General features: G+C 38.8%; 1 protein-coding gene and 2 long non-coding RNA genes across 5 annotated transcripts in view; 2 read left to right on the top strand and 1 right to left on the bottom strand.

Moving 5' to 3' along the window:
* Positions 1-15723, top strand: part of aux (cyclin-G-associated kinase) — a 75498-nt gene extending 59775 nt beyond the window's left edge. For 2 of the 3 annotated variants that reach the window (XM_070100745.1, XM_070100744.1), the window contains exons 20-24: positions 2967-3125; positions 3501-3713; positions 4691-4860; positions 6442-6615; positions 7222-15723. In XM_070100745.1, the coding sequence (XP_069956846.1) occupies positions 2967-3125; positions 3501-3713; positions 4691-4860; positions 6442-6615; positions 7222-7329 (824 nt within the window). In that variant the 3' untranslated portion in view covers positions 7330-15723. The remainder of the gene's footprint in view (positions 1-2966; positions 3126-3500; positions 3714-4690; positions 4861-6441; positions 6616-7221) is intronic. The other variant, XM_070100746.1, reaches the window with a different exon arrangement.
* Positions 15724-21719: 5996 nt separating this feature from the next.
* Positions 21720-27622, top strand: LOC128700189 (uncharacterized). Its single transcript, XR_011394076.1, has 3 exons — positions 21720-22431; positions 27197-27320; positions 27488-27622. It is a non-coding gene; the product is annotated as an uncharacterized lncRNA (long non-coding RNA).
* Positions 27062-27600, bottom strand: LOC128700190 (uncharacterized). Its single transcript, XR_011394075.1, has 2 exons — positions 27483-27600; positions 27062-27306 (listed from the first exon to the last, which is right to left on the bottom strand). It is a non-coding gene; the product is annotated as an uncharacterized lncRNA (long non-coding RNA).
* Positions 27623-27931: the final 309 nt, after the last annotated feature.

Below are 27931 nucleotides of genomic sequence, written 5' to 3'. Positions count from 1 at the left end.
AAGTCATATGAAGTTCCCACAGAGCAAAATGTTGTCTCAATAAAATGCTTGTTATACCACCTATCTTTATCTTCATACTTTAACTTTTGCCATTGGGAGGCAGCTAATGTCTCCATCTCCATCCATATTGTTTAAAAGTGCATCCAAGAGTCAGAGCATGAATTTTTTTATTCCCCCTGTATATCTGGAGGGTGTATGGTACATTGAAGACATCCCCCCTTTGAAGAGCTTAAAAAAGTAAAGATGTACCTTCAAAGGTGGTACAGTGTGATGGAGTTTTGCCAAGTGAAGTGCATGTATTGAATGACTCACCCATTGCCGTCACTGTGATGGTGTTGGTGAGTGATGTATTACATGTGTCACCAACAGTGTGATGGAGTGTTGGTGAGTGGGAGTAATGTATGCATCAATCTTTGCTACCAGTGAATACTACCAGCTATCTTCCTCAATGGATGTGTTGCCACAAGGAAATAACACTATCAGCTTTTCCTTCCATCAAAAATATTGGTAGATAATACTCAAAATGCAGTGATGAATGAGGATAACAGTGATTGATGAAGGAAGGCAAAAAATGAGAGAAGGAAGCAGTGAATGAAGGAAGGAGGCAGTGAATGAGGGAAGCAGTAAATGAGAAAAGCAGTGAATGATAGAGAAGGAAAATAAGGGTGAATAAGGTATTTTTCATCAATTATTTTATAACTTGTGTTTATTACATAGCTCATCAGGATAACAGGATGGGGATACCACTTCTTTCTTTCTTTCTTTCAACACACCGGCCATATCCCACCGAGGCGGGGTGGCCCAAAAGGAAAAACGAAAGCTTCTCCTTTTACATTTAGTAATATATACAGGAGAAAGGGTTACTAGCCCCTTGCTCCTGGCATTTTAGTCGCCTCTTACAACACGCATGGCTTACGGAGGAAGAATTCTGTTCCAGTTCCCCATGGAGATAAGAGGAAATAAACAAGAACAAGAACTAGAAAGAAAAAGAAGAAAACCCAGAGGGGTATGTATATATATATATGCTTGTACATGTATGTGCAGTGTAACCTAAGTGTAAGTAGAAGTAGCAATACGTACCTGAAATCTTGCATGTTTGTGAAACAGAAAAAAGACACCAGCAATTCTACCATCATGTAAAACAATTACAGGTTTCTGTTTTACACTCACTTGGCAGGATGGCAGTACCTCCCTGGGCGGTTGCTGTCTACCAGCCTACTACCTATAGGGGATACCACTTCTTTTCTTTCAACACACCAGTCGTATCCTACCGAGGCGGGGTGGCCCAAAAGGAGAAACGATAGTTTCTCTTTTTAAATTTAGTAATATATACAGGAGAAGGGGTTACTAGCCCCTTGCTCCCGGCATTTTAGTCGCCTCTTACAACACGCATGGCTTACGGATGAAGAATTCTGTCCCACTTCCCCATGGAGGTAAGAGGAAATAAACAGGAACAAGAACTAGAAAGAAAATAGAAGAAAGCCCAGAGGGGTGTGTATATATATATGCTTGTACATGTATGTGTAGTGTGACCTAAGTGTAAGTAGAAGTAGCAAGACCTGAAATCTTGCATGTTTATGAGACAGAAAAAAGGACACCAGCAATCCTACCATCATGTAAAACAGTTACAGGCTTTCGTTTTACGCTCACTTGGCAGGACGGCAGTACTTCCCTGGGCGGTTGCTGTCTACCAACCTACTACCTACAGGGGATACCATTTTTTTTTTTTTAACAAACTGGCCGTATCCCACCAAGGCAGGGTGGCACAAAAAGAAAAACAAAAGTTTCTCTTTTTAAATTTAGTAATTTATACAGGAGAAGGGGTTACTAGGCCCTTGCTCCTGGCATTTTAGTCGCCTCTTACAACACGCATGGCTTATGGAGGAAGAATTCTGTTCCACTTCCCCATGGAGATGAGAGGAAATAAACAAGAACAAGAACTAGAAAGAAAATAGAAGAAAACTCAGAGGGGTGTGTGTATATATGCTTGTACATGTATGTGTAGTGTGACCTAAGTGTAAGTAGAAGTAGCAAGACGTACCTGAAATCTTGCATGTGTATGAGACAGAAAAAAAAGACACCAGCAATCCTACCATTGTGTAAAACAATTACAGGCTTTCGTTTTACACTCACTTGGCAGGACGGTAGTACCTCCCTGGGCGTTTGCTGTCTACCAACCTACTACCTAGGGGGGATACCACTTACATTTGCAATAATACTTTTGAATCATTTTCTTTCTTTCTTTCAACACACCGGCCGTATCCCACCGAGGCGGGGTGGCCCAAAAGGAAAAACGAAAGTTTCTCCTTTTACATTTAGTAATATATACAGGAGAAGAGGTTACTAGTCCCTCGCTCCCGGCATTTTAGTCGCCTCTTACAACACGCATGGCTTACTGAGGAAGAATTCTGTTCCACTTCCCCATGGAGATAAGAGGAAATAAACAAGAATAAGAACTAGAAAGAAAATAGAAGAAAACCCAGAGGGGTGTGTATATATGTGCTTGTACATGTATGTGTAGTGTGACCTAAGTGTAAGTAGAAGTAGCAAGACGTACCTGAAATCTTGCATGTTCATGAGACAGAAAAAAGGACACCAGCAATCCTACCATCATGTAAAACAATTACAGGCTTTCGTTTTACACTCACTTGGCAGGACGGTAGTACCTCCCTGGGCATTTGCTGTCTACCAACCTACTACCTAGGGGGGATACCACTTACATTTGCAATAATACTTTTGAATCATGTGTATATTATATTACTTGCCTTTCTTCTTTGGGACTTAGCTCCTGAACATCCTGAAGAGAGCCAGGTATATTAGTTTTCATTCACAACAATTAACCATTTTTATTTTGAGCTTAATACATCTCAGAAAAAATAATGAAAATAATAGGAGAGACTACTGTACAGATATAGTACACCCCACTGAAAAAAATTTCTTTTAAATGTATTTTTGTATTTTCATAGGGAATTTGGCAGGTATAAGTGGATGGGGTGGATCTAAGCCTACAACACCTAAGGGTGGAACTCCTGCAGGTGGAACACCCTTGGGTGGTAGCACCCCTGTCATGGGTTCACCACAGCACCGTCCACAGATGGCTGGAATGTGGCAGGGACAGACACCAGGTGATCATTGTGCTGTGTGTGTGTGTATCCATTTAAGAGGAGTGCCATGAAACTGGTGAATGTCTCTTGATCCAAGCAGTTGGAGCTACCTTTCCCTTCCTAAGATATAGCCTATTCGTCTTCCATTCTCCATGCATTATGTGACCCATAAGGTTTTTAGTGCTTCCCAGTGAATACAATAATAATGTGCTTATTCATGAATTTCTCTCTCAAATATTCTTATTACTTGTTTGTGCTAATGAAAGCAATAACCTGTTATGTAGTTGGCTGACTTCTGGCATATCCAAACAAGAAAAGATGAAATTCTGGTAACTAGTTAATTGCATTGGTGTCACTTGCAAATTTTAAGTTATTCTCTCTTTTATTCTGCAATAGGTTTGATGGGAGCACAACTAGGTGGTTGGCAACAGTCAGCTAGACCACAGCAGCCACAGCAACCACCACAACCACAGCAATCACAGCAACCACCTCTGCCATCACAACCACAGCAACCACCATCTGCAGGGAAAACACCAACAGGTACTCCTCATCACCAGATGAAATCTCCAAGTCAGCCCAATTATGGACGTGTTAATTTTGATGCTGCTGGTAAGTTTTCGTCATGGAGATGTCATGTTTGAAAGTGATGTGCAGTGTGAATAACATGCAGAAAATTCAGAGCATGCAAATTAAAAGGCAGTGTGGGGTCACCAAGGGTATAATTCACAGGGCTGAGCAAGGATTGTTGAGGTGGTTTGGGTATGTGGAGAGGATAGGTTGACAAAAAGGGTGTATAAATCTGTGGTGGAAGCTAGGAGGGTAGGGGTCATCCCAGGAATGGTTAGAGGGAGGTGGTAAAACAGGCTTGAGCATACAGCAGGCTTATATGAGCATATTAGACAGGAGAGAATAGAAACAAGTGTTTTTTTTATTGGACATCATGTTTGTGTGTGAGCAAGGTAAATTTTATGAAGGTATTCAGGAAAAAACCAGTTAGTTGGACTTGAATCTTGGAGATAGGAAGATCAGTATGTACCTGCACTCTTAAGGAGGGAGTGGGGATATTGCAGGAGGATAATCTGAATCGTGATGTTAGCACATTTCTGGAAAGACAGCTACTGAATGAATGATGGTGAATGTGTTCTCTTTATCCTCGGTGGAAGTTGCTGTTAAGAGAAAATCAAGATTAATTGCTCTGACATGGGCTTTGTCACATTTGTGTATGAACTTGTGAATGGAGTTAGGTTAACTATCTAAATTGCAGTTTCTCTTGTTCATCCTACTCTTTCCTTATACTTTAGTTCTAATTTATATCACTTAAGCTCAATTTTGTTTTTTAACTTCAATCTGTTTTCCCTTGTAATTGTTTCAACTCTTTAAGTCTGTTCACCATGGTGATGCCTCCTGAGTATCTTGTATGACATGCCCATGTTCTTTTGTGCCTTCTGTGTCAGGTGGCCATTCCTGCTGTATATCTCGGTGCCTTCAGGGTTGTCACTGAAGGCGACATCTGGCTTCGTTTATTTGTTGTAGTTTTAAAAAAATAGAAAAAAAATTATTTTAAGAAAATATATCCTGTGTTCCAGGTAAAAATGTGGGGGGTACCCCAAAGGGCAGGGTTGGTGAAGATGCTTTTGGAGACCTACTTGGCTCTCAAGGGTTCAGCTTCAGCAGTGGGAAGGACTCTGGTCCTCGTACCATGGCTGAGATGAAGAAAGTGGAATTAGCAAAAAGTATGGATCCAGAGAAGCTTAAGGTATGTTTGCTAACACAGGTACTTGGAACTTCCAAAAGCTGGATTAGAAAATTTATTTAATTTTTGGAAATTGTTTTGCCATTTTATATAATTACATACATTATATATGTATGTCACCCTGCCTTGGTGGGAAATGGCTGATGTGTTGAAAAAAATATTTATGTAAATTATATAACAAAAGAATGTACATTGCAGCAAGAGTAAATTTTTTTTTTCAACATACTAGCCATATCTCACTGAGGCAGGGTAACCTTAAAAGAAGAAAGTTTTCCTTCTTAAATTTAGTAATTTATACTTAAGAAGGGGTTATAAGTCCCTTGCTCCTGGCATTTCAGTCACCTCTTCTCCATGGAGACAGCCTTTACCTTAGACCTTTGATGAGTTTCGAGTCTTTGCTACTCCTGGAGTCGGCCATAGGCCTGGCTTGTCTGGCCCATATTCATGCAAGTGCACACACAGTACAATTTGAACAACTTAGTTTTATTAGGATTTACTGGCAAAGGCAAAATTCAAGCCTGCTAGTCTGAAATTGATATAATCACTGGTGAAAGTACTGACAATATGTTAGTTAATACAAATATTACAGTGCATGGATTGCAGAGATCACCTATTTTGATAGACCTCCAGAGCTGATCTTATCTTTACCTTTATGATGAACTCTGCTATTATATGTCAAGTTGTAAAAGACAGCCACTTTTTTTGCTTTGGCACTACTGTTTTTTTTTTCCAGTCTCCATTACATACATATTCCATAAGTCCATGGCAATTTAATTCTTGCAACTCTTTATAACATCTTCATTTCTTGATTATGAGGGAGTTATTAGTGGATTAAGGATTGAGCCTCCACCAGTGACTCGCAAGTTTCATACCTAATATTAAGTCTTTGAAAAAGAGTAACTTTTCCCACATCTTTTATGTAGTGTGTCTCCTCCTATTTATGTCTTTTATCATTGTCATTGTTTTAATTTATACAACTGCTATTATGTTTGGGTTTTCCTTCATTTTTCTTAGTTTATTTGCCTCAGTGAAACCTTGTGAATGTGCATGAATTCGTGAGGTTCCTTGTTGAGATATAGTAGAATTAGAAAGAGGCTGGACTGCTAATAATTGACAGTGTGTGTTGTGTTACTGGGTGCTGGATAGAATTTCCAGAGTGGCAGGTAAGGAGTGGTATACCTGGAGAGTGTTCCAGGGTCAACACCTCTGTGGCCTAGTCAATGACCAGGCCTCATGGTAGGTGTATTTTGTCTGGAGAAGATATAGGAATTTGATGGGATGAAGGGCTGGGAAAGGTTAAATGTTTGCTGCTAGGGTGGGTGGGGTACTGGAGAAAATGGAAATGGCTGATTTTGCTGTGTTACTGTACATACTAGAAAACATAGGGTTATTTGAATTAAAAGTTATGAGCTTTTTATTCACAGATTATTTTTTTCTTTGATATATCAGTAAAAATGTTGCAGATTTCAAACAGCATTAATTTAAATAGGAAATAATAAAATTGATCTGATACAACAAATGGACAGTATATTCTGCCTTATTGTATAATTCTTCCAAAAAAATATAAAATTGTATATTTTGCAGGTAATGGAATGGACTGAAGGTAAGAAGAAAAATATACGGGCAATGTTGTGCTCCCTTCATGCCATTATCTGGGAAGGCTGCAAGTGGAATGAGTGTGGCATGCATCACCTGGTTCAGCCAAATGATGTTAAAAAAATGTACCGTAAAGCATGTCTTGCAGTACATCCAGACAAGGTAAGTAGCTTTTATTCTTAATATTTTTCAGATATTCAAGATAAACATAATAGTTATAAGATGGGCAAACAGAACTCCTGTGACTGTGTATTGCACACCCAAGATTTGCACATGAAGAGATGCTCGGTGTGCCTGTGAGAATTGTTAAATCTTGCTGACAGTTCAACACCTTTTGATTATTTCTTTTTTTTTTTCGAAGGTCACATGGAATTCATTTCTGACTTCTCTTTTAACACTGTGCTGCCCTCTTGGAAAGCCCTACCTTCCGAGCAGACAAATTGTGATTTCTTGACCGGTACTTCCCTATAATACCAACTTCGACTTTTCCTCTTTAGGACACAAGCCTTACTTTAGACCTCTTCTTCCTGATGTCAGCACCCCTCTGCTGTGTGACCTATATGGATTTAGTTCTTTTATGTGACTGTAATAAAAATATTTGTGTACTGCATTGTTTAAATTTTGAAAAATATTTTATCAATATTCTAGTACAGTACCAAGAGTAAAGAGCAAAATAATGAATAGGGAAGATTAGGGGTGTATGTTACATGGTGCATATACACGTACAGTATATTACTGTTGAAAGTATAACTGCTGCTCTCTTTCCAGTGTACGGGGACAGAACACGAGTCTCTTGCTAAACTCATATTTATGGAATTGAATGATGCATATTCAGAATTTGAAAATGACCCCAGCCAGCAGCAGATTTTTAAGTAAGAAATGGTAAGATTATTTATTTATTTGAAGAGGTAAAATTTATTTTGATATTTCCATTTTATGGTATTATAGAATGGAAATTGTTGTTAAAAACATTCTGAGAGTTTATTATTATTATTATTATTATTATTAGTGCTGTATATTCATTATGTTTTAGCTTTTATTTTAGTAAATATTCTTTTTTTTTTTTTCTCAAGATGTGTTTTCATAGTTTGTGTGCCATTTAGGCAGAGGCTGATGCTTTAGAAAATGCAAACACTCTATCATTCCATTTCCCAAAAATAGGGGCATTTGTCAGTATTGTGACATTCTAAGTTGTTGGTAGCTTTTACAATACGAACATATTTTCTGAGTTAACCTTGTAAGAAAGAATTTGTATTTACAATTTTCATGATATTGAAATATTTATTGTTAAATACACCTACCATCCGACTTATGACCGAGTTCGGTTCCGAGAAACTGGCCGTAAGTCGAAATGGACGTAAGTCGAACTTTACTACTGAATATCAACATCACATTTTTGAAATGACTTTATTTTATTGTTTTATTTTGGTATTTCATGTTTTACTTTACTTTTTATGCTGTTAGTACTGTATTTTATACTGTAAGGTTTAGGATAAACACTGTGTACAACACACATAGTTGTTTATTTCCCAGAAATTTGGCAAAGAAAACACGGTCGTAAGTCGAGTGGTCGTAAGTCGAGCAGGTCGTAAGTTGGATGGTAGGTGTATAACTAAAGCAGTGACTTTAGATAACTATGAGCATTGTTATGACACTACTGGTGTAAATTTTATAAGTCTGAATAGGTGCTGAAAGTATGTTAGTGTATGTAGTAGGCTGTAAAGAATGCTTGAATTGAATTGTCCTTAGTTCTGTTGATAGTTACCAGTTTTATGCCACATTTGTATGAACTAGAAGCTTCAAATTTTTATATGAATATTACAAATGGTGGCTTGAAAACTAATTTTAAGATATTGAAAAGAACTTCTCATATTTTAGTTAAGCCTTGATTATTGTCATTGATGCCGTTCTTCCCAGTAGCATATATTGTGCTATACTAAACATGGTTTGTATTGACTCATCAAGGCTGTAGGATTGTCTGGTACATTTACATATTGTCTCCAGTATGTATGTGTGTAGCCAGTATATCTCATTTCTGTGATATCTAAGTTTATGTTGACCTTTTCTAGAAACATTTATTTTATAAAAGTTGTATCAAAATACAGACTTAAGTAGGATATAAATTGCTGTAGATAAATAATTAATTTCTGAAGGTATTTGAAAAATCTTGTCAGACTATGAATATAATTTTGTGTAAATATGTGTGTGGTGTCTGGTAATGTAGCATTATTAATTTTTAACCATAATTTAAAATATTATCACTAGTAAGTTAGCTAATATGAAATGTATCATTGAAAGTAACTGAGTATAACTTTTATAAAATACATAACAGTTAAAAACAGAAAGTGATACATATGAATACTGTAGATGCATTCAAGCATGTGAAGAACACTATAATCTATATCCTTTGATGTTGGATAAGGCCTTGAGCCATTTAGGTTGTGCTAACTCCAGAATTTTAGGAAAAAATTCTTTTCTAATTTGTTGCAGAAAAATAGTTCCATTTCTTGAAAAGAGGAAAATAAGAGCATTAATACTGATAGTCTTAAAGAATTTAAATAAATTTAACATGGCTTTTTTAGCTTTATTATGTAGTGTGTGTATGTCTAGTGTTTTAGCCAGAGTGGTCAAAATAGCTGGATTTTCATAAAAAAATAAGTTTAGAAATCTTCATATGGATTAAAATAATTTTTAAAAATTTCTTCAATATTAGTACAAGTTAACATTTTTAAATAGTGTATATTAAAAATTACAACTTACATGCATGCATTTACATATATACAATGCATGAATGCATATATACATCTTTCTACATGCACATAGATATATACACACATGCACGTGAATACACAAACATGCACATAGATATATACACACTTTTTTTTTTCAACAAACCAGCCGTATCCCACCAAGGCGGGGTGACCCAAAAAGAAAAACGAAAGTTTCTCTTTTTAGATTTAGTAATTTATACAGGAGAAGGGGTTACTAACCCCTTGCTCCTGGCATTTTGGTCGTTTCTTACAACACGCATAGCTTACGGATGAAGAATTCTGTTCCACTTCCCCATGGAGATAAGAGGAAATAAACAAGAACAAGAACTAGTAAGAAAATAGAAGATAACCCAGAGGGGTGTGTATATATATGCTTGTACATGTGTAGTGTGACTTAAGTGTAAGTAGAAGTAGCAAGACGTACCTGAAACCTTGCATGTTCATGAGACAGAAAAATGGACACCAGCAATCCTACCATCATGTAAAACAATTACAGGCTTTCGTTTTACACTCACTTGGCAGGACGGTAGTACCCCCCTGGGTGGTTGCTATCTACTAACCTACTACCTACAATACACACATATATGCACAAACATGCACATAGATATATACACAGTACATGCATACATGTACACATGCTGATTTGCACATGCAAACATACTTTAGAAGCAAAACAATTCTGGTTTATAATGCAACCATCATTGTGCCACACAAGCCAAGTCTAAAGTGTTGAAATAGCTCCACTAAAATCAGTCACATCTTAAGAAAATAATCTTATTTCATTGATAAATAATTTTAACTAAATTTAGGCTGACCTAAGATAAATTTGGCAGGATTAAACTTAAGCAGTGAAAGCTAAGGTTACTAAGTTAATTTTGCTGTAAAATAAGTTTTACATATATTACCTAAGTAAAATACTGTATATCTGTTAACACACAATTTTTAAAGAATCTATTATTAGGGTAGTTTGGTTTGCTTGACTGACTCTGCCTAAAATGAATGACACACACATACACTAGAGTAGCAATGGAATACGCAGAAGTGGTATGGTGTCTGCACCTAAACAAAACATGTGAATAAGTAAAATGTCCAAAGGCTAGTTACAAAACAGCTTCCAAAACTAAAAACAAAAAAATACAAAGAAAGGCTGAGACTTGCTGTCTTTGGCTGACTGGAGGAAAAGAGATGACATGATAACCACATGTAAGAATATAAAAAGATAAGAAAAGTTGATAGAGAAGGCTTTCTAACACATAGCTCATGGAGAACTAGAAGCATTATTAAAAAATTAACAAAGAAGAGGTCCTGAATGGACACTAATAGAATAGTAGAATAATTAAAAGGGTTACAAGAAAAGGAAGTAAGTTCTACAACTGATGGAATCTTGTTTAGAAAGCTTTATGATAGATTTCTGAAGATGGGATGCCACAGGCTGTGTTCTGCTGTAGCTACAAGTTTGTACATAATTGCAAATAGGTAATTACTTTGAGCCATATTTCTGGGGATTGTATCAGCAGCAGTTCCTGTTGGGACACTTACATTTTTTAGGTTTGTCTCAAGACACTGCAATAAACAATGTATGTATCAGGCAATGGCAACAGCACAAAACTTCTCTGCTGCAAATAGCCGAGTTACTATCTGATTCACTCCAGACAGGTTCATATAGATCCTTTGGGAATCTGACCTGGCATGACAAAGGAAGAAAGGGGTACCCTGTATTGGCTGAATATTGTAGGCATAGTGTGGTATGGTTCATGCTAGTATAAATAATAGGAAGTACCATACCAAGTTGGCCATTAAGGGTGCTTACTTAGGTTAAGCAGATGGTTCTCTAGTCCTGACACCAGTGGGTTCCACATGTGTCTATGAAGAGTTTGTATGTGATTTCACAGGAAATTATGATGTTCACTGAAAGATTACAAATTAAGTAGTGTAATGGAAAAAACTATTGATTTACTTGCAAACTTCAAAATTGTGGAAACTGATTGAACCCCTATCAACACATTAGGTATTTTACACAGGCATTGACAAAAGCTGACAAGTGAAAATAGGCACTGATAGCAGAGAATCCTTTTAACATCAGGTTTTATCCAAGCTTTTGATGAAACATATTAAAAGGAGTCTCTGCTACCGTTGTTATTATTACCAGGTATTTTACATTTATGTGTATTCACTCATACAAAGTATGAAGAATTCTTGTGGCATCAAAGCCCTTAAATACGGTAGCATCATATCTGTGTCTGATAACTAGAATTCTTAGGATTATAAGTGTGCATGAAACGTTATTGTATGTTATTGTTCTATGAAGAAATATATGCTTCTTATTTGTAAGTAATTGTTGAGAACATTAATAAATAAGGCAAAGAAGACTCATGCCCAATCCATTCATAATTCAGTGTTGATAATTAAACTCAAACTTTATTATGAATTTAAGCTAGGTAAATAGATTTATTAATACTATTTAAAGGCAAATAATGATACATACTGTATATTTATATAAATGCTAGTTCATAACCCTAGTACAGTATTTTATACTGTATTAGAAATAAGGAATCACTCCATATGGAAGGATGCTGTACTGGTCACATAGTAATGCGCATGAAGCTCAAAACTGCAACAAAGACATTCTGTACTACCCAAGAGACTGCAATCTTTTGATTTTTTCAGATGATTTATTTTTTTTTACATTAGCTGTTTTCTACCAAGGCAGATCAACTCAAAGAGGGAAACACAATCACCATCTTTCATTCACTGGCTATATTATCGGAAGTGTAAAGACATCACAATTAAAATAACCCTCTGTAGTGCAGATTAACTACTCATCCTTCAGAGTCCAGGCTCTGTACTTCCCACCTACAGAACTTAAATTCAGCTAATAAAATAGATATATCAGTAAATGCCATCACTGATTCTACCATCTACACAGTTTCCAATAACTTAGCTAAGTGAAATTATCTAAGTAGTCTTAGTCAAGCATAATTCATCATTTTGTTTATGAATAGGCTTTAATATTTGTCACAGACTTGAAAAATATCAAAAGTATTTGCTCTTAAAATTAAAATTTTACTTTTAAATCATGATGTTTAAATTATGTTCTATTAGTGAACAGCCCCTGTTAGGGGCAGATTGGCAGACCATGCTCCTCCTATATGCAGCCTCATGGCATTCCAGGCTAGATTATGGCTACCAGTTCTACTTGGCCAGCTCTTCCCTTCTGCTCTAGTTAAATCCTGTTCATAACCTATGGATATGGCTTTGCATAGGTGCATTCCATACTTTTCTGTCAAGAGTTTCCATGTTAAGTCTGGTGAGCTTTTCCTGGATCTCTGCCATGAGAGGCTGGATCTTTGCTAATTGTTTTGGGTTTGGCATGTACCTGGCAACCCAGCTTGTGCTTTGATCTTCAGAGAATATCGAGAAGATCCCTTTGGTGTGTAAGACTTCTTTGCCATTTGGTGTTTAGATTCAAGCTGCTCTCTTGGATTGTGACAGTGATGTGTCTGCTGTCAGAGAGGATGACTTCTTTTGCTGCTTTCCTTGAATGGTACCTGAGGTACATCTATGTAGGCAGTGGATAGAAAGCCCTAAGTGCCAAGCTTGGGTCATGTTGTTACGGCATTATTTTGTTCATGCTTCAACAATAAAGGTTTTTACTGACAGGTTAAAGAGTGAGGGGTGTTGTTGGTTTTTTGATCACTGGTGAGGACTCTCATTGTGCTATTACTAAGCAAGTCTTTATTGCAGAGATCCATGCAATCCTTGATGTTTTTGTCCTGTTAGCTGGCTTAGTTAAATCTCGATGCACTCTACTCATTTTCCCAGTGTGCTCTTTTTGCCCTTGTCCAGTATGTTTGTCTACCATGTAGTGCAGAAGATCCAAGAGTGATAAGCTCGTCTCCATGCATGGCACAAGGATGTGGAGTCCTGTCAGTGCCCAGGCAATGTTGGTGTCCTTGAAAATACAAGGGTAGATGCTAAAGTGAAGGCTGCCATTACGCTCTCTCTCTATAGCAGACTTCTGTCTCGCAGTGATTTCATGAGCCATATAAAATGATATGTCCTCTGGAAGTGGCAGGCCCAGTGAGCCCTACAGACAAGAAGCTGTATAACCTTACAGGTTTAGTGTTTAGCATTATTTTATTATTACAGATAAGAAGCAAGTTACAATATACAGGGCTTGGCAAGATGTGGGTGCTTGGCCATCCTCCCTTTCAACAAGAATCATCACTTTGAGATGACTATCTATTGAGAATTGGGCACACACATCTCACTCATAGCCACTGTTTGCAGGTGCTCCCTCCCTTCCCCACAGAGGGAGGAGGGGGAAACCTGTAAGATGATAAACTATGTATTTATAAAAATTATCTGGTCATTGTACAAGGAAGCAGTCATTAATCATGGGACCGAGTGAGGGTAGTGATGGCCTGCAGCCTGGAATTTGGCTGGTAAATGATCAGGAGATGGTCATTAAACAGGAAATGGTCCTAGGTATTTTGGTTATGTGAGATTACGTTTTCCAAACAGTCATTAAGCAGGGGATCACTGTACATAATTAAAAGTTATATATGCAACTTTAGGTAACTTTTAAGCTAACTTCAAGATACTTTTATACTTTGGATGTTCATACTGTACCATTCGTTAAAGTACTTTTACACAGGCCACTAACTGGATAGGTGATAGCTTGGACACAACACCCTTGGATAAAAGGATCTTTATAAGCCAAGTGCTTTCAGTACCCAACAAGAATGGGACTTTCATTGCACATACACTCTGAATTTGTAATTGAAGCTAACTTAATACACTAACTCTAGCTTCTTTATCATATGAACCTGCCTTTGATTTGATTTGATGTGAATACTTCTCCACTACATAACCAGTGCTGACAAGTGCAATAAACTCTCAAATAACATCATTGGTTGGTTTTAAAAGTACTGTGAGTGGGTTGGGTTTATGAGTGGGTGTGGTTTGGTGTGCATTGGACCTGTCAAGCATAGGCCAATAAACTACTGCAGTGGTCTATTAATATATTCAGATGTGACCCACACAGTTATAGTATTTTTTTTTTTTTGGGGGGGGGGGGAGGGGGGAATATAATAATGTTTCCTTCTTTGGGTCACACTACCATGATGGAAAACTGCCAGTGTGGTAAAAGACAAAAATAATAACCATATTACTGACAATATGGAAAAAGCATTTAAAGTATTTACAGCATATGCAATCCATTAATTATGGTATTGATCACAGCTGCTATATGATATAGATTTTGTTTTCATAGGTCCACCTGTTTGTGATTACTATACCTATTTTGTAGCTACAGGAGCAAAACTATACTCATGGTGTCCCATCTTCAGCTTATAATATATAATTTTTTTTAACATTTCCAGTGGTTGTAGCAGTTAGTGCATTCTCTTCTGATCCATAATATTGTTCTACCAGAAAACTAGAAAAACTAGACAGACACACAAGAAAATTAATTCCAGGATTATAATATATGAGCTCTGAAGAAAGACTGAAATTTCAAAATGTATCTTGGAGATGAAAAAAAAGGCATAATCAATTCCCTTAAAGGAGGTAGAGAGTACAGTATTTACAGAGCAGTTGGTGAATGTCATGAGCTCCAGAAGGCTGCATGTTACACACAAAGTTTAAAATTATGAACAAGAAAAAGAAAATGGGACACCATGAGCATATTAAGTAACCCTATGCCTCTAATAACACACAAGTAATCACATACACATGCATAACATATATGCAATTTTTTTTCTGGTCTTTATACAAAACAGTTACAAAATATAATTAGAGTCTTACACCAGTTTAAGTGATTAAGCATGGTTAATTAATGTAAATGACAAACCAATTTTTGTAAGGCTAAAGAAAATGGGAAAGTGTAAATTTTTTACGTAGAAGTGTTCAGAATTTTTGTTATATCAGTTATGTGAAATGACAGTAATAAGTATTCTGTACAGCCTTGTACATTTACTTTATTGTAAATGATTTCAGAATTGTGAACAATATACACCACATGGTTTTCAGTTTATATTTTAAAATGCATTAGTATATTTTCATACAAATTTTATGACATTGTGTAACCCTTATGGGTTTAACACATTTTTGTGAATACATGTTATGAAAATTTAAGCAATTTTCATTCCACTGTGGTGTTATCACCCTATATAAGTGCTTTAGAAGCACAGGGTGATACTGTTCTATAAAAACCTGTTGTGTGTCCTATATTACCAGCTTGCATTAATTACTCTCACTTGTGTACTGACTGATCTCAGAACGTCCTGTGTTGAGAAGCAGACATGAATAATGTTTACTGGCTTTCACACACTATTATGTTGAATGGCCAACATTCCAGTGTGTACTTTAAGTTATAGCATTTTTGAATAATTTATGCATTATTTTAATAGAAATGTAGGTTGATAATTTACCATTACTTTGTAATAATATTTTTTTTATTGTAATTACATCTGAAGATTAAATTAATTTAATCTCTTGTTTTATTTATTTACTTCCTTTCATCCATTTAAATTAAAGGTGCATATTTAAATAATGAAGATACTTGCTCAAATGTCCCAAAATATTTTAGTGCATTATAATTATGATCACATGGAATGTGTGACAAAAATCTGAAGCACTACTGAGAATAATGTTCATATAGTTCACAGAAAAAATGTAATCCAAAGAGCATTTTAAATATGATTATTTATTCATAGTGGAGATCATGATCTTTCTTCACTTTCAAGAGGGCTTCTAAACTATAGCAAAGAGGCTCTTGATCAGTTGACTGGACCTCTTGTCTCATTCCTTAGATCAAATTTACCCCCCCAACCCTCCATCCCTCTATTTGATCTCATTAGTGGGGAATTTTTTTTTTTTTTTTATGAAATCCAGCTCCAAGGCAGGAAATACAAATTGTGGACATCTTTCTAATATGTACAGTTAAATATAAGTGATGAGGATTTAAAGCATATCAGAAGAGGCTTTCACAAGTTATCACATGGAATGTGTTATCCCAATTTCTTCAATAAAGCAACAAATAGGTACATACATAGCCCAATCCCTTGCCCTATGATACACCAGCTTAAAATGTTTCAAGCTAATCAGAAGAGGCACTTCCTAGTTTTGCACAGAGACCAATACTCAAAAGCATCAACATCTTAAGTTTGAAGTTGCTCAGAAATTGCATTCTTAAAATTAACAGCACTAAAGGCTTGAACCCAGTCAAATTAGACATTTGCAAATTATTACCTAAGAACCATTACAGTGGAACTACGATTTTCATTTGCCCTGGTTTTTGTCGAATTTGGTTTTCAACAATTTTTTCGTCAAAATTTCGTCCCAGTTTTCGTTGGTCTGCTGTACCGAACGTGTCTGCCTGCCAGCGCCAACACAAAGCATCCCACACGTTTCGAGTCAGTCTGGCTTTGTTTCTCATTGAGTGAGCATTACCCTGAGCATTCATCCGAAACATTTCGTAATATCCAATGTTTTTTGTGCTTGTTTATTGAGTGCGACTTCTAAATAAGCCACCATGGGACTTTGGGGAAGTCCGTAGGGTTGGATGTGAGTGGCCAGGATGTGGAAGAGTTGGTGGACGACCACAGGGAAGAGCTAACCACTGAAGAGCTACACCTTCAACTGGAACAGCAACAGATCACCTCTGAGGAAATTGCTTCAGAGGAGGAGGAAGAGAGAGGGGAGAATGTGCCTTCTTCAGTGATTCAGGACATGTGTGCAAAGTGGAATGGGTTGCAAAGTTTTGTGGAGAAATATCACCCTAACAAAGCTGTTGCAAGCTGTGTTTGGAACATGTTCAGTGACAATGTCTTGTCACATTTTAGGCAAATCTTAGAGACGTCAGAAACAGACCTGGACAGATTTTTTTGTGCGACAGGGGTCCAGTGCCAGTAAAAGACAAAGAAGGGAAGTAACTCTGGATAGGCGACTTGATACCTAAAGTTCTCCTGGAGGAGGATTTCCCTTCCAACCAATAACCTCTCATCCTCCCTCTCCCCTTCTCGGGTCTTCCATACGCCAACAAGAATCTTCAATAAAGGTAAAGGTGATATTAAATGTTCGTTTATCCATTTCATTAGTCCTTTATATTTATTTCTCATTGTTTTCTGTATGTAAAACTATAGTTATTCTCTATAAAATGTATTTTTTGTTAATACTTTTGGGTGGCTGGAGCTGTATAGTTCTTGTGGCTTAGCACTTCTTTTTTATTATAATAATAATAATAATTGGGTGGCTGGAATGGATTAATTGGATTTACATTATTTCTTGTGGGAAATATTGCTTCAGTTTTCATCGAATTCAGTTTTCGTCAGACTTTCTGGAACAAATTAATGACGAAAACCGAGGTTCCACTGTACAATATTTCAATTTTCTGAGTCTTCAATAAAACTAGCACCTATACAGCCCAAAATAAATTCAAATCTTTCTCTAAAAACAATACACCAACATCTAGGTTTGAGTTTGATCTGAAATTGTATTATCCAATTATTGAATGGAAACCAGTTTAGTAAAATTGGAAAATTAAAACACCCCAAAAGCAATACAAAGCATCCTTTGAAGAAAACACATCTTTAACAGCTCTGTTCCACAAGGCACAGTACTCGCTCCCATTCTATTCCTCATCCTCATTTCTGACAGATATGTAAGCCATAGCTCCGTGTCTTCCTTTGCGGATGACACCCGGATCACCATGACAGTGACTTCCATTGAAGACACTGCGAAACTCCAAGCAGACATCAACCAAATCTTTGAATGGGCCATTCAAAACAATATGAAGTTCAACGAGGAGAAATTTCAACTATGTACTCAGATATGGAAAACTTGAAGAAATTAAAAATGTGTCAGGGTATACCACAAATTCTAACCATACAATAGAGCAGAAAAGTAATGTGAAGGACCTGGGAGTGATAATGTCAGAGGATCTCACCTTCAAAGACCACAACAATGTATCTACCTCATCTGCTAGGAAAATGATAGGATGGATAATGAGAGCCTTCAAAACTAGGGATGCCAAGCCCATGATGATTCTCTTCAAATTGCTTGTGCTCTCTAGGCTGGAATACTGCTGTACACTAACAACCCCCTTCAAGGCTGGCAACATTGCAGACCTGGAGAGTGTACAAAGAACTTTCACGGCACACACAAGTGCAATAAGGCACCTAGACCATTGGGAACGGTTGAAGGTCCACTGGGAATGGTTGAAGGTCCTTGATCTGTATTTCCTCGAACGCAGGCGAGAGAGATACATGGAGGGTTTGGTACCAAACCTGCACACGAAAGTCACTTCCTATGAAAGCAAAAGACTCGGCAGGAGATGCAACATTTCCCCGATGAAAAGCAGGGGTGCCACGAGTACACTGAGAGACAACACAATAAATGTCCGGGGCCCAAGACTATTCAATTGCCTCCCAGCATACATAAGGGGGATTACCAATAGACCCCTGGCTGTCTTCAAGAAAGCACTGGACAGGCACCTAAAGTCAGTACCTGATCAACCAGGCTGTGGTTTGTATGTCAGCTTGTGTGTGGCCAGCAGCAACAGCCTGGTTGATCAGACCCTGATCCACCATGAGGCTTGGTCTCAGACTGGGCCGTGGGGGCATTGACCCCCAAAACCCTCTCCAGGTAAACCAAAAAATTAATTCAATTTCAAGCTTTCTAACTATTGGAAATCCTGGATATCAACCAATAACTAGTTGATTAACTGCAGAAGTTCTAGAAATATGAAAACTTCCATCTACAAAGCCTAAATATACTGGGTACTATCCCTGTGTATACGTACTTTTTTATTATAATAATATCCTGTGTACATAATGCATGAACTAATAAAGACTGAAGCCATTCAGAAGAGGTAGGTTACCTGTAGTCAACTTAAGGGGTCACTGCCCCCATGGCCTGGTCCCAAACCGGGCCATATATTTTATGAAAAATTTATATCATTCTGTATGACCCTGGTGGGTTTAGTGCATAGTTTTGGTTAATGTGCATCATATTAAAAATACAAATGGCAGATTTGAAATCTACATCTCTACACATTCCATGCTGTATAGTCCTTGTGGCTTAGCGCTTCTTTTTGATTATAATAATAATAATCTACACATTCCATTTACAATCCTGTGCTGTATGACCCTGGTGGGTTTGGTGCTTCCTTTTTATAATTCAATTACAATCTCTACCTCTTCCTAGGTAGGAAATGCCAGTGTTGAAGGTTTGAAGCTGACTGGATGTGGCATTTCAAGTTATAAATGCAAAACTTGGAGGAAGAAAAAAATCAGGAGATACCTAAGGAATATTATACAGTATAGTACATTGCAATTCATACTATGGAAAAAAAAAATATATGATCAGTAAATCTAAAAGAATTTTCAAATTCAGTTTCTTTAAACATTAGAATTCATACTGACGAGAAACTATATCAACTTTCAGTGCCTACAATACTTTTCAGTAAATATAACTTACTCAAACATGTTAGAATTCATGCTGACGAGAAACTATATCGCTATTCAGTGTATCTAAAATAGTGTTCCCCTCAAGGAAGGTTCCTTGATGTTGGTGAGGGGCTCTTGATTTAGGGAATTGGATCTGTGCTCCAGTTCCCCGAATTAACCCTGAATGCCTTCCACATCCCCCCCAAGGCGCTGTATAATCCTCCGGGTTTGGCGCTTCCCCTTGATTATAATAATAATATAAAATACTGTTCAATTTAGATAAGTTATGGATATTACATGATCAAAGATACATATCCCATAATGCCATTATGCCAGCCCATTGTACCTCAGTGTATGGTATAAACCTTGGTAATAAATACCGACAAGTTGGTTTAGAAAGACACGTAAGCAAACACTATAACATATTTATTAGAAAACGTTTCGGTCCTGGGACCTTGATCACTTCTAATGATCAAGGTCCCAGGACCGAAACGTTTTCTAATAAATATGTTATAGTGTTTGCTTACGTGTCTTTCTAAACCACCTCAGTGTATACAAGAGGCGCTGCGGTTTGATACCCTTGAGAGAACTAAGAGCCTTTTTGGTTATCCTAGGTAATTTACACGTACATGGAGGGTGTTCTGGGGTCAACGCCCCCACAACCCGGTCCGTGACCAGTCCTCGTAGTGGATCAACCAGGCTGTTACTCCTGGCCGCATGCAAACTGACATGAACCACAGCCCAGCTGGTCAGGAACTGAATTTAGGTGCCTGTCCAGTTATGTATGATAATCGCACTTATGTTTACCTGAACCTAAATAAACTTATTTGCAAAGTGGTCCAGGTGCTGGAGATCAATACTTTCAAAAGTCTCAGGAGCTTTAGCTTAAACCCTCAAATGCCCAAGAAACATATCAACAGTTGAAAAAGGCACAGAAGTTGTATATTAACAATACGGCTTGGCAAATCTCCTGGAGAGCGAAACGTTGCCACAATAAAACTGTCACATTAGTTGCACTTGTGTCGTTTTACTCACTGGAAGTTATAATTACAACCATTTTTTGGCGACTATAAGTGAGCCATTAAGGCTACAATACACCTCTTCATTTATATTAAATATATATACTTTATTCCCTGTAACAGAGAATAAAATAAATATGAAGTTGCAGACAAATATACACTACTCTGTGTATATGTAATGTATGATGTAAAATAGCACAGGTCTGACCATATTGTGCGAGTACAACATTGAAAGTGACGTCAGAGAATAATGTATCAGGAGAGGTGTAGTGATGCAGGAAGGAGAGTATTGTCTACCAGTCAAGCTAGGAAGTAGCGTGTAAGACACTTCCCTGGACGCTCGTTCTCACCTAATTGTGGTTGTAGGGGTCGATACTCAGCTCCTGGCCCCGCCTCTTCACCGAGTGCTACTAGGTCCTCTCTCTCTCTCTCCCTGCTCCATGAGCTTTTACATACTTCATCTTGAAGCTATGTATGATTTCTACCTCGCTTGCTAGACTACTCCACTTCCTGACTACTCTATGACTGAAGAAATACTCCCTAACATCGTGTGTGTGACCTAATTAATGTTTGCACAAATAACTCATTACGATTGTGACCAGATATAGACATGTAACTGTTCAGCTATCAAAACTTTGTGGCCCAGTTCCTGGACCCATTATGTACCTCTGTAATCTTATGACTACCTCCTACAGGATGGGTATGGGGTGCATATCTGGAGAAAATTCCGGGGATCAACGCCCCCGCTGCCAGGTCTGTGACCAGGCCTCATAGTGGATCAGGGCCTGATCAACCAGGCTGTTACTGTTGGCCGCACGCAACCCGACGTACGAAACCACAGCCCGGCTGGTCAGGCACTGACTTTACGTGCCTGCCCAGTTCCTGCTTGAAGACAGCCAGGGGGTCTATTGGTAATCCCTCTCGTGTATGCTGGGAGGCAGTTGAAGAGTCTTGGGCCCCTGACATAATAAAGATGATAAATTAAAACTGGACGCTCGTCTATATAGTGAGAGATGTATGTTTATTCGTATATATGAGCTCAGAGTTCACGTATCATTTATTTTTGTTTGAAGTATCCCCGACTAACAAAATCCAACCCCAAAAACGGTGTAGGCCTCTTAATTGTCGAAGAACCTACATCAGGTGAATGTGGTTTAATGTAGAGATAAATGTTGCGCTTTGGTATATTTAGAACGGACCTAAACGTCGTCTAAATTCATATCTAAGTTGTGGGTTGTGAATTGTTCCAGCCATTTTATTTAACTATTCAATTTTCTTATACTCCTTTATATCTTAAACTAATTTAGTTTGTCTAATTCAGAGCGAAATGGCCCCTTCAAGTCCAGGAACACACCCTCCAGGTATGCCTGTACATCCACTATGCCTAGTTGTACCGTTGTGGCATAGATCACATCCAAGGAATGTGATCTATGCCACCTGGGAGTGAACTTATCCTCCCAGGTGGTCCATGACCCCCACGGGTTGAGCGCTCCACCATTAGTAGTACTGATAGTGATGCCATCTAGTGGTGGTGTAGTAGTGGCATCTAGTGATGGTAGTGGAGTTAGTCAGGTTATCAGTAATAGTGTTATAGTGAAGGTTAGGACAGTGACCAACCTCAAGGTTACTAAAGGTCAGTTGAACTTCAGTGGTCGTACAGAAGAGATATGTTGCTTCTCCTCCTGCCATCCCCGCCGGCTTTACCGCTTCATCATCCTTTTAATACACCTAAATAACGTAAGTATTGTCTGGTGACGTATTTGTCAGTACAACAGCAGAGTTGAGCTGCAGCTCCTGGTCCCCACCACCAGTTTGGTCAAATTATTAATATTTTAGTCTTAATTTTTGGGGGTCTAATGTCTTGGAAGGGGGCGGGGGTGATTGACCTTAGTGGAGGGGTTTTGATGCGAGGAACTGGAGCTACTCCCCTTCCTCTGATCAAACTATAACTCTCATACTAGGCGTTACATAACCCATAATGGTGTATCCAGTTCTGGGCTATTTTTTCTCATTGAAAAATAGCTTATTGAAGGTCTCTTGATCCAAGGAACTTGCGCCTTGTGATCTAGATATAGACTTCCATATAAACAAATTGTTAGTCATCAGGTCCATGTGAAAGAAATATTTATTAAAGAAAAAGATAGCAGTCAGAGACGTCGTTAGAGGTGGGCAGGGCCCACTTGTAAGGTATTTCCAGGTTATAAGTCCACTAAAGTTTGGTTATTGAAGCAGATAGTGATTGTATTAGGTGTGAAAGTGGTGGGGAGAGTATAGGAAAGATTGTATGCAATTGATATAAGAAGTACCTTAGTGGGAAGTATTAGCTTATCTCCCGACCAGAGATGAAATCTCTGGTCAGGAAATATTGAGGAATGTATTCTATAGGTTACCTTGAATGATGTGGAAATAAAAAATGGAGAAATGGGTTGTAAAACTTAGACTTGAAGATTGATTAGATTTTTGGAAGTTTTAGTATAATATCTTCATTATGCTGCCTATATACCCATCCTGGAAGATTGTAGGAAGTAGAGATGAAATGTGTGAAATGTCACGGCTCAGTTGGTAGTGGCGTCAACTGAAGAACCGAGATTCGATCCCGGGCACAAGTGGGCATGTTCCATTATATCCATTACCACTGTTCATATAGAGGAGGAACACTGGAGCAGGCCTACTGGTAGGGGTCGCATCCTGGGGGAGCATAAATACCCTAATAAAGATGTCATAGATGTCATCCTGACTTGATTGTGTAATTGTGTTAATCTACCGGGTTAATAATTATACTGATATAGTTTAGTGTGGTGAGGGCAATGGTAAAGGTCTTGATGCCGGGTGTAAGGAAAGCCTATTAAATCAGGCATATCCATTATTAAGACAAAGGAACACTGAAGCAGGCCTATTGACCCATGTTAGGCAGATCCAACTCTCAACCACTCATTTGTCTAACCTATTTTTAAAACTACACAGCCAAAGTTTTAGCTTCACATGACGGGCGGGATAATTTTTCCTCGGGCAGAATATATTATAGCCGGAAAAATCAATAATTCCTCAGAAATGTGGAATTAGCCACATTTATTTTCAGTAGGGTTGTAGAGGGCCTGGCCAAGTAATTTCAAGCTTAGGTTTAGCGCTTACGACTCCAGAGTCTGTATTAGAGCATCTTGGGGGGGGGGGAGAATTTTTGAAATTGGGTTATACAGTATATATTTACGGAGACTTTGTAGACCCCTTTGATATTACCCAGAGTCCCCCTTGATCTCGCCTCGACTCCCCTTGATCTCGCCTCGACTCCCCTTGATCTCGCCTCGACTCCCCTTGATCTCGCCTCGACTCCCCTTGATCTCGCCTCGACTCCCCTTGATCTCGCCTCGACTCCCCTTGATCTCGCCTCGACTCCCCTTGATCTCGCCTCGACTCCCCTTGATCTCGCCTCGACTCCCCTTGATCTCGCCTCGACTCCCCTTGATCTCGCCTCGACTCCCCTTGATCTCGCCTCGACTCCCCTTGATCTCGCCTCGACTCCCCTTGATCTCGCCTCGACTCCCCTTGATCTCGCCTCGACTCCCCTTGATCTCGCCTCGACTCCCCTTGATCTCGCCTCGACTCCCCTTGATCTCGCCTCGACTCCCCTTGATCTCGCCTCGACTCCCCTTGATCTCGCCTCGACTCCCCTTGATCTCGCCTCGACTCCCTTTGATCTCGCCTCGACTCCCCTTGATCTCGCCTCGACTCCCCTTGATCTCGCCTCGACTCCCCTTGATCTCGCCTCGACTCCCCTTGATCTCGCCTCGACTCCCCTTGATCTCGCCTCGACTCCCCTTGATCTCGCCTCGACTCCCCTTGATCTCGCCTCGACTCCCCTTGATCTCGCCTCGACTCCCCTTGATCTCGACTCCCCTTGATCTCGCCTCGACTCCCCTTGATCTCGCCTTTACATCCCTTCTCCCCCCCTTGCGCCGCCACTGCTCTGCAAATTAATAAGGCCTATACTTGGAGTATGCTGCATAGTTGTGGTGTACATATATAACACTTTGTAGGTCTACAATTATTTAGTTTCTACTATCAAAATAACTTGTAGAATTAGGTGGTGTTAAGTCGGATAAGTAAGGTATAAAACTGGAGAATCTGCTATATGCATTATGAATGCATATAGCAGGGGAGAGTAATCTCCCCCGAAGGCATAGACTACGTAGAACTGTGGGCCTTGGAACCCACCAACGACCTTCAGAAACTGTGTGGAATCTGTTATTGCACGTGGTTTCTGTGGGGATGTTGGTGGATTCCGGGCTTTGGGTAGTGGTTGCGGTGGGTGTTCTACGTATTTTATGTCTTTGGCAAGTCTAATGTTGCTTTGTTTACTAAGTTCACAAAACTGACACTTGGGGAGGAAACTTTAGACGTATCGGTATAACCTGGGTTGTTTTGAGACTACTTTCGACTGCACCTGGCCTTAGTCTTGATACCTTTTTTTTCTGGACTAGATTTCTCTAACTTATGTTTTCACATTATAAATGGTGTATAATACCAAGTTGGTAAGAGACATTGTGAGAAGTATTATTCGTGAAATGTTTCGCTTGGGGAGTAGTCCTTATCTGTCGACTACAGAGGTCAGAGGTGACAGCAGTCTTGGAGACTAAATTGGAGTTAATTTTGATCAAACTCTACCCTCCAACCTTGATAAAAGATGGTCAGTCTCTTAGCCAGACTTTTATTTACTTTTTCTTGAAACCTGGTCGCCTGACGTCCTTTGTCATTTCATCCCCATCCGTCCATGGTTTTTGCGACCTGTCTTGTCTGTTATACTTTTTGACCCTTGGTTTGACTTGATACTCGTCCAAGAGAAACCAAAAGATCGTCTCGAATTTTCTCCATTGTTGGTTTCCTTAAGTGTATTGTAAGTAGTTTTATATATTTAGGTAGTTAGGGTAAGAATAGAACTGGAGAATCTGCTATATGCATTATGAATGCATATAGCAGGGGAGAGTAATCTCCCCCGAAGGCATAGATTACGTAGAACTGTGGGCCTTGGAACCCACCAACGACCTTCAGAAGCTGTGTGGAATCTGTTATTGCACGTGGTTTTTGTGGGGATTTTGGTGGGTTTCGGGCTTTGGGTAGTGGTTGCGGTGGGTGTTCTACGTATTTTATGCCTTTGGCCAAACTGTACAAAGTTAATGAATCAATATTTGAGTTTACACAATTTCGTCATTTTGGAAAATTTAAGCTACCTTCAGGTTCCTATGAATATAAAAAGTATTAGCGTTCAGAATTACAGTTAGTTTGATATTTACTACTTACAAAAGTCTAACGCTGCTGACAGCAGATGTTAATGATGAAAACCTTTTGTCTGAAATGAAGTGTTACTCGGCAGAAAGGATTCACTAACATCAGATGAGTATAGTGGGGGGGGGGGAGATTTAAGATTGGTATTAGTGGTAATAGGATTATTAACCGTGCTGGGTTAGAAATCCAGAAAAATAGTGGGGGGGCGCTTGAATGTATTGGTCCTTAGGTTGTGCCTAGGATGCCAGCCATAACTGGCAGGTAAGGTAGGTTATGAATTCAGGCTAGCATAGAAGTGTTAGGAAACTGGTATACGGCAGGCCTCCAACTGGTTAGACACCCAGTGTTGGTTGTTAGTCTAGTTTGCTATGAAGGACGTGGAAGTGAAGGGGAAATACTGTTGTCTTAATGATCCTAACTACCATGTTGAATTTGGATGCCCTTCAAGGGGTGTCTTTGTACTAGTGAAGGTGTCTATACAATCAGTTGCAAGTACCATCCCCTTCCTTGGATCCAACCTGATTGCCTAACATTTCCCCAAGCTGTGTATAACCCTATGGATAATATATTTAGTTGTGTAAATTTCCCATAAGTAAAATGTGCATGCATGTAAAACTGACTTTCATCGACCTGTCCCCATCCCCCAAAACAATTCAGTCAGGTTTGATTCAGGAGAGCAGTGAAAGTTGGATTTTTTTTCCCAGTTAGACTCCTATATTTAAGGGATATTAAGAGAAGACTTGGTTAGGTTGTAATGCATATTATGGAGTTTACCCTCCATCTTTTTTAATTGCCGCAGAATCTTCCTGACAAACAAGACAGAACACTGGAGACAAGAGGTGATCGTAACAGTGTGTGTTAGAAGGTTGTTGTTCACGTGGAAGTGTTTGCAGTGGAGATAGTCATGTACAATACGTGGAAATTTTAAAAATGTATCATACCTCAAACTACTAATAATAGCAGTATTGAGGCTATCCGCCTCGTTACTATTATTGTTAGTAGGGTTGGGGTAGCAATATTTTTTTTTTTTCCTCGAGCTTAAAGCTCCCGAATTGTGTGAATGTTTTCCTGCTGACAAATACAGCAGTTGAGGCTTGTCTCATTTATTTCCTTTTTGTGTTCTTTGAACACCTTTTGTGTGTTCCTTGAACATTTTTTTTTTTACAGTAAAGACTATTTATTACATTTTGATTACTGCTCTTAAGTTTATCGAATCTTGTAGGTTGAAGATATTGTCCATGTTGTGGGCAGCTGCTGTGTGGTGAAGTCCATGTTGTGGGCAGCTGCAAGTCTTCAGTGATGTCAACGGCAGCAACACCCCCAAAACAATATCTGCAAAGATAAAAGTATGGACATTACTAGATTTATGAACTGAAGTAAACGACAGTTTGTAGTCTATGCTTCCTTCAACAGTTTGTAGAAAGAAAAATTGCAAAAATATTTTCAAAGCTGATCTATCAAAAATTACTATGAAATTAGAGTAATCCAAGTTTTTTTTTTTAAATTACCACAGGGTGATGGGACTGGAAGAACTGGAGGTGTTGATGGTGTGGTGGATGGCAGAGGAGTGACTAGTGGTGCCACTATTCTTGACCTCCATGGCTAAATGGCGCCATTGACCTGGAGGAGGGGGGGGTTATGACGTCAGTGGTTGTTTGTGGGGAGGGGGAAGGTCGTTAGGAGAAGGATTGGGGGGTTGGCTGCTGGTGGAGGGGTTTGGGGGGTAAGTAATTAGTTGTTACTGGGGGGAGGGTGATGGGGAGGGGAATAGGAGGGGATGGTTGCCACTTGGCAGTTACTAAGGGACTAACACAGTTTTGTTACTGTGTTAACGTGGCTTGAATCTTGATATTTGAAACGCCCTGGACACTTGCCCAAAGACACTCGTATGCCACATATTCGTAATTCTAATGAACAATTTCCATGGACTCATTGAAATGAAAACCGTCTCCTTGAT

The sequence above is a fragment of the Cherax quadricarinatus genome, chromosome 74 (assembly GCF_038502225.1).
Source record: "Cherax quadricarinatus isolate ZL_2023a chromosome 74, ASM3850222v1, whole genome shotgun sequence".
NCBI lineage: Eukaryota > Metazoa > Arthropoda > Malacostraca > Decapoda > Parastacidae > Cherax > Cherax quadricarinatus.
Note: the sequence above shows the minus strand (reverse complement) of the source record. Positions and strands in the feature narration are given on the sequence as shown.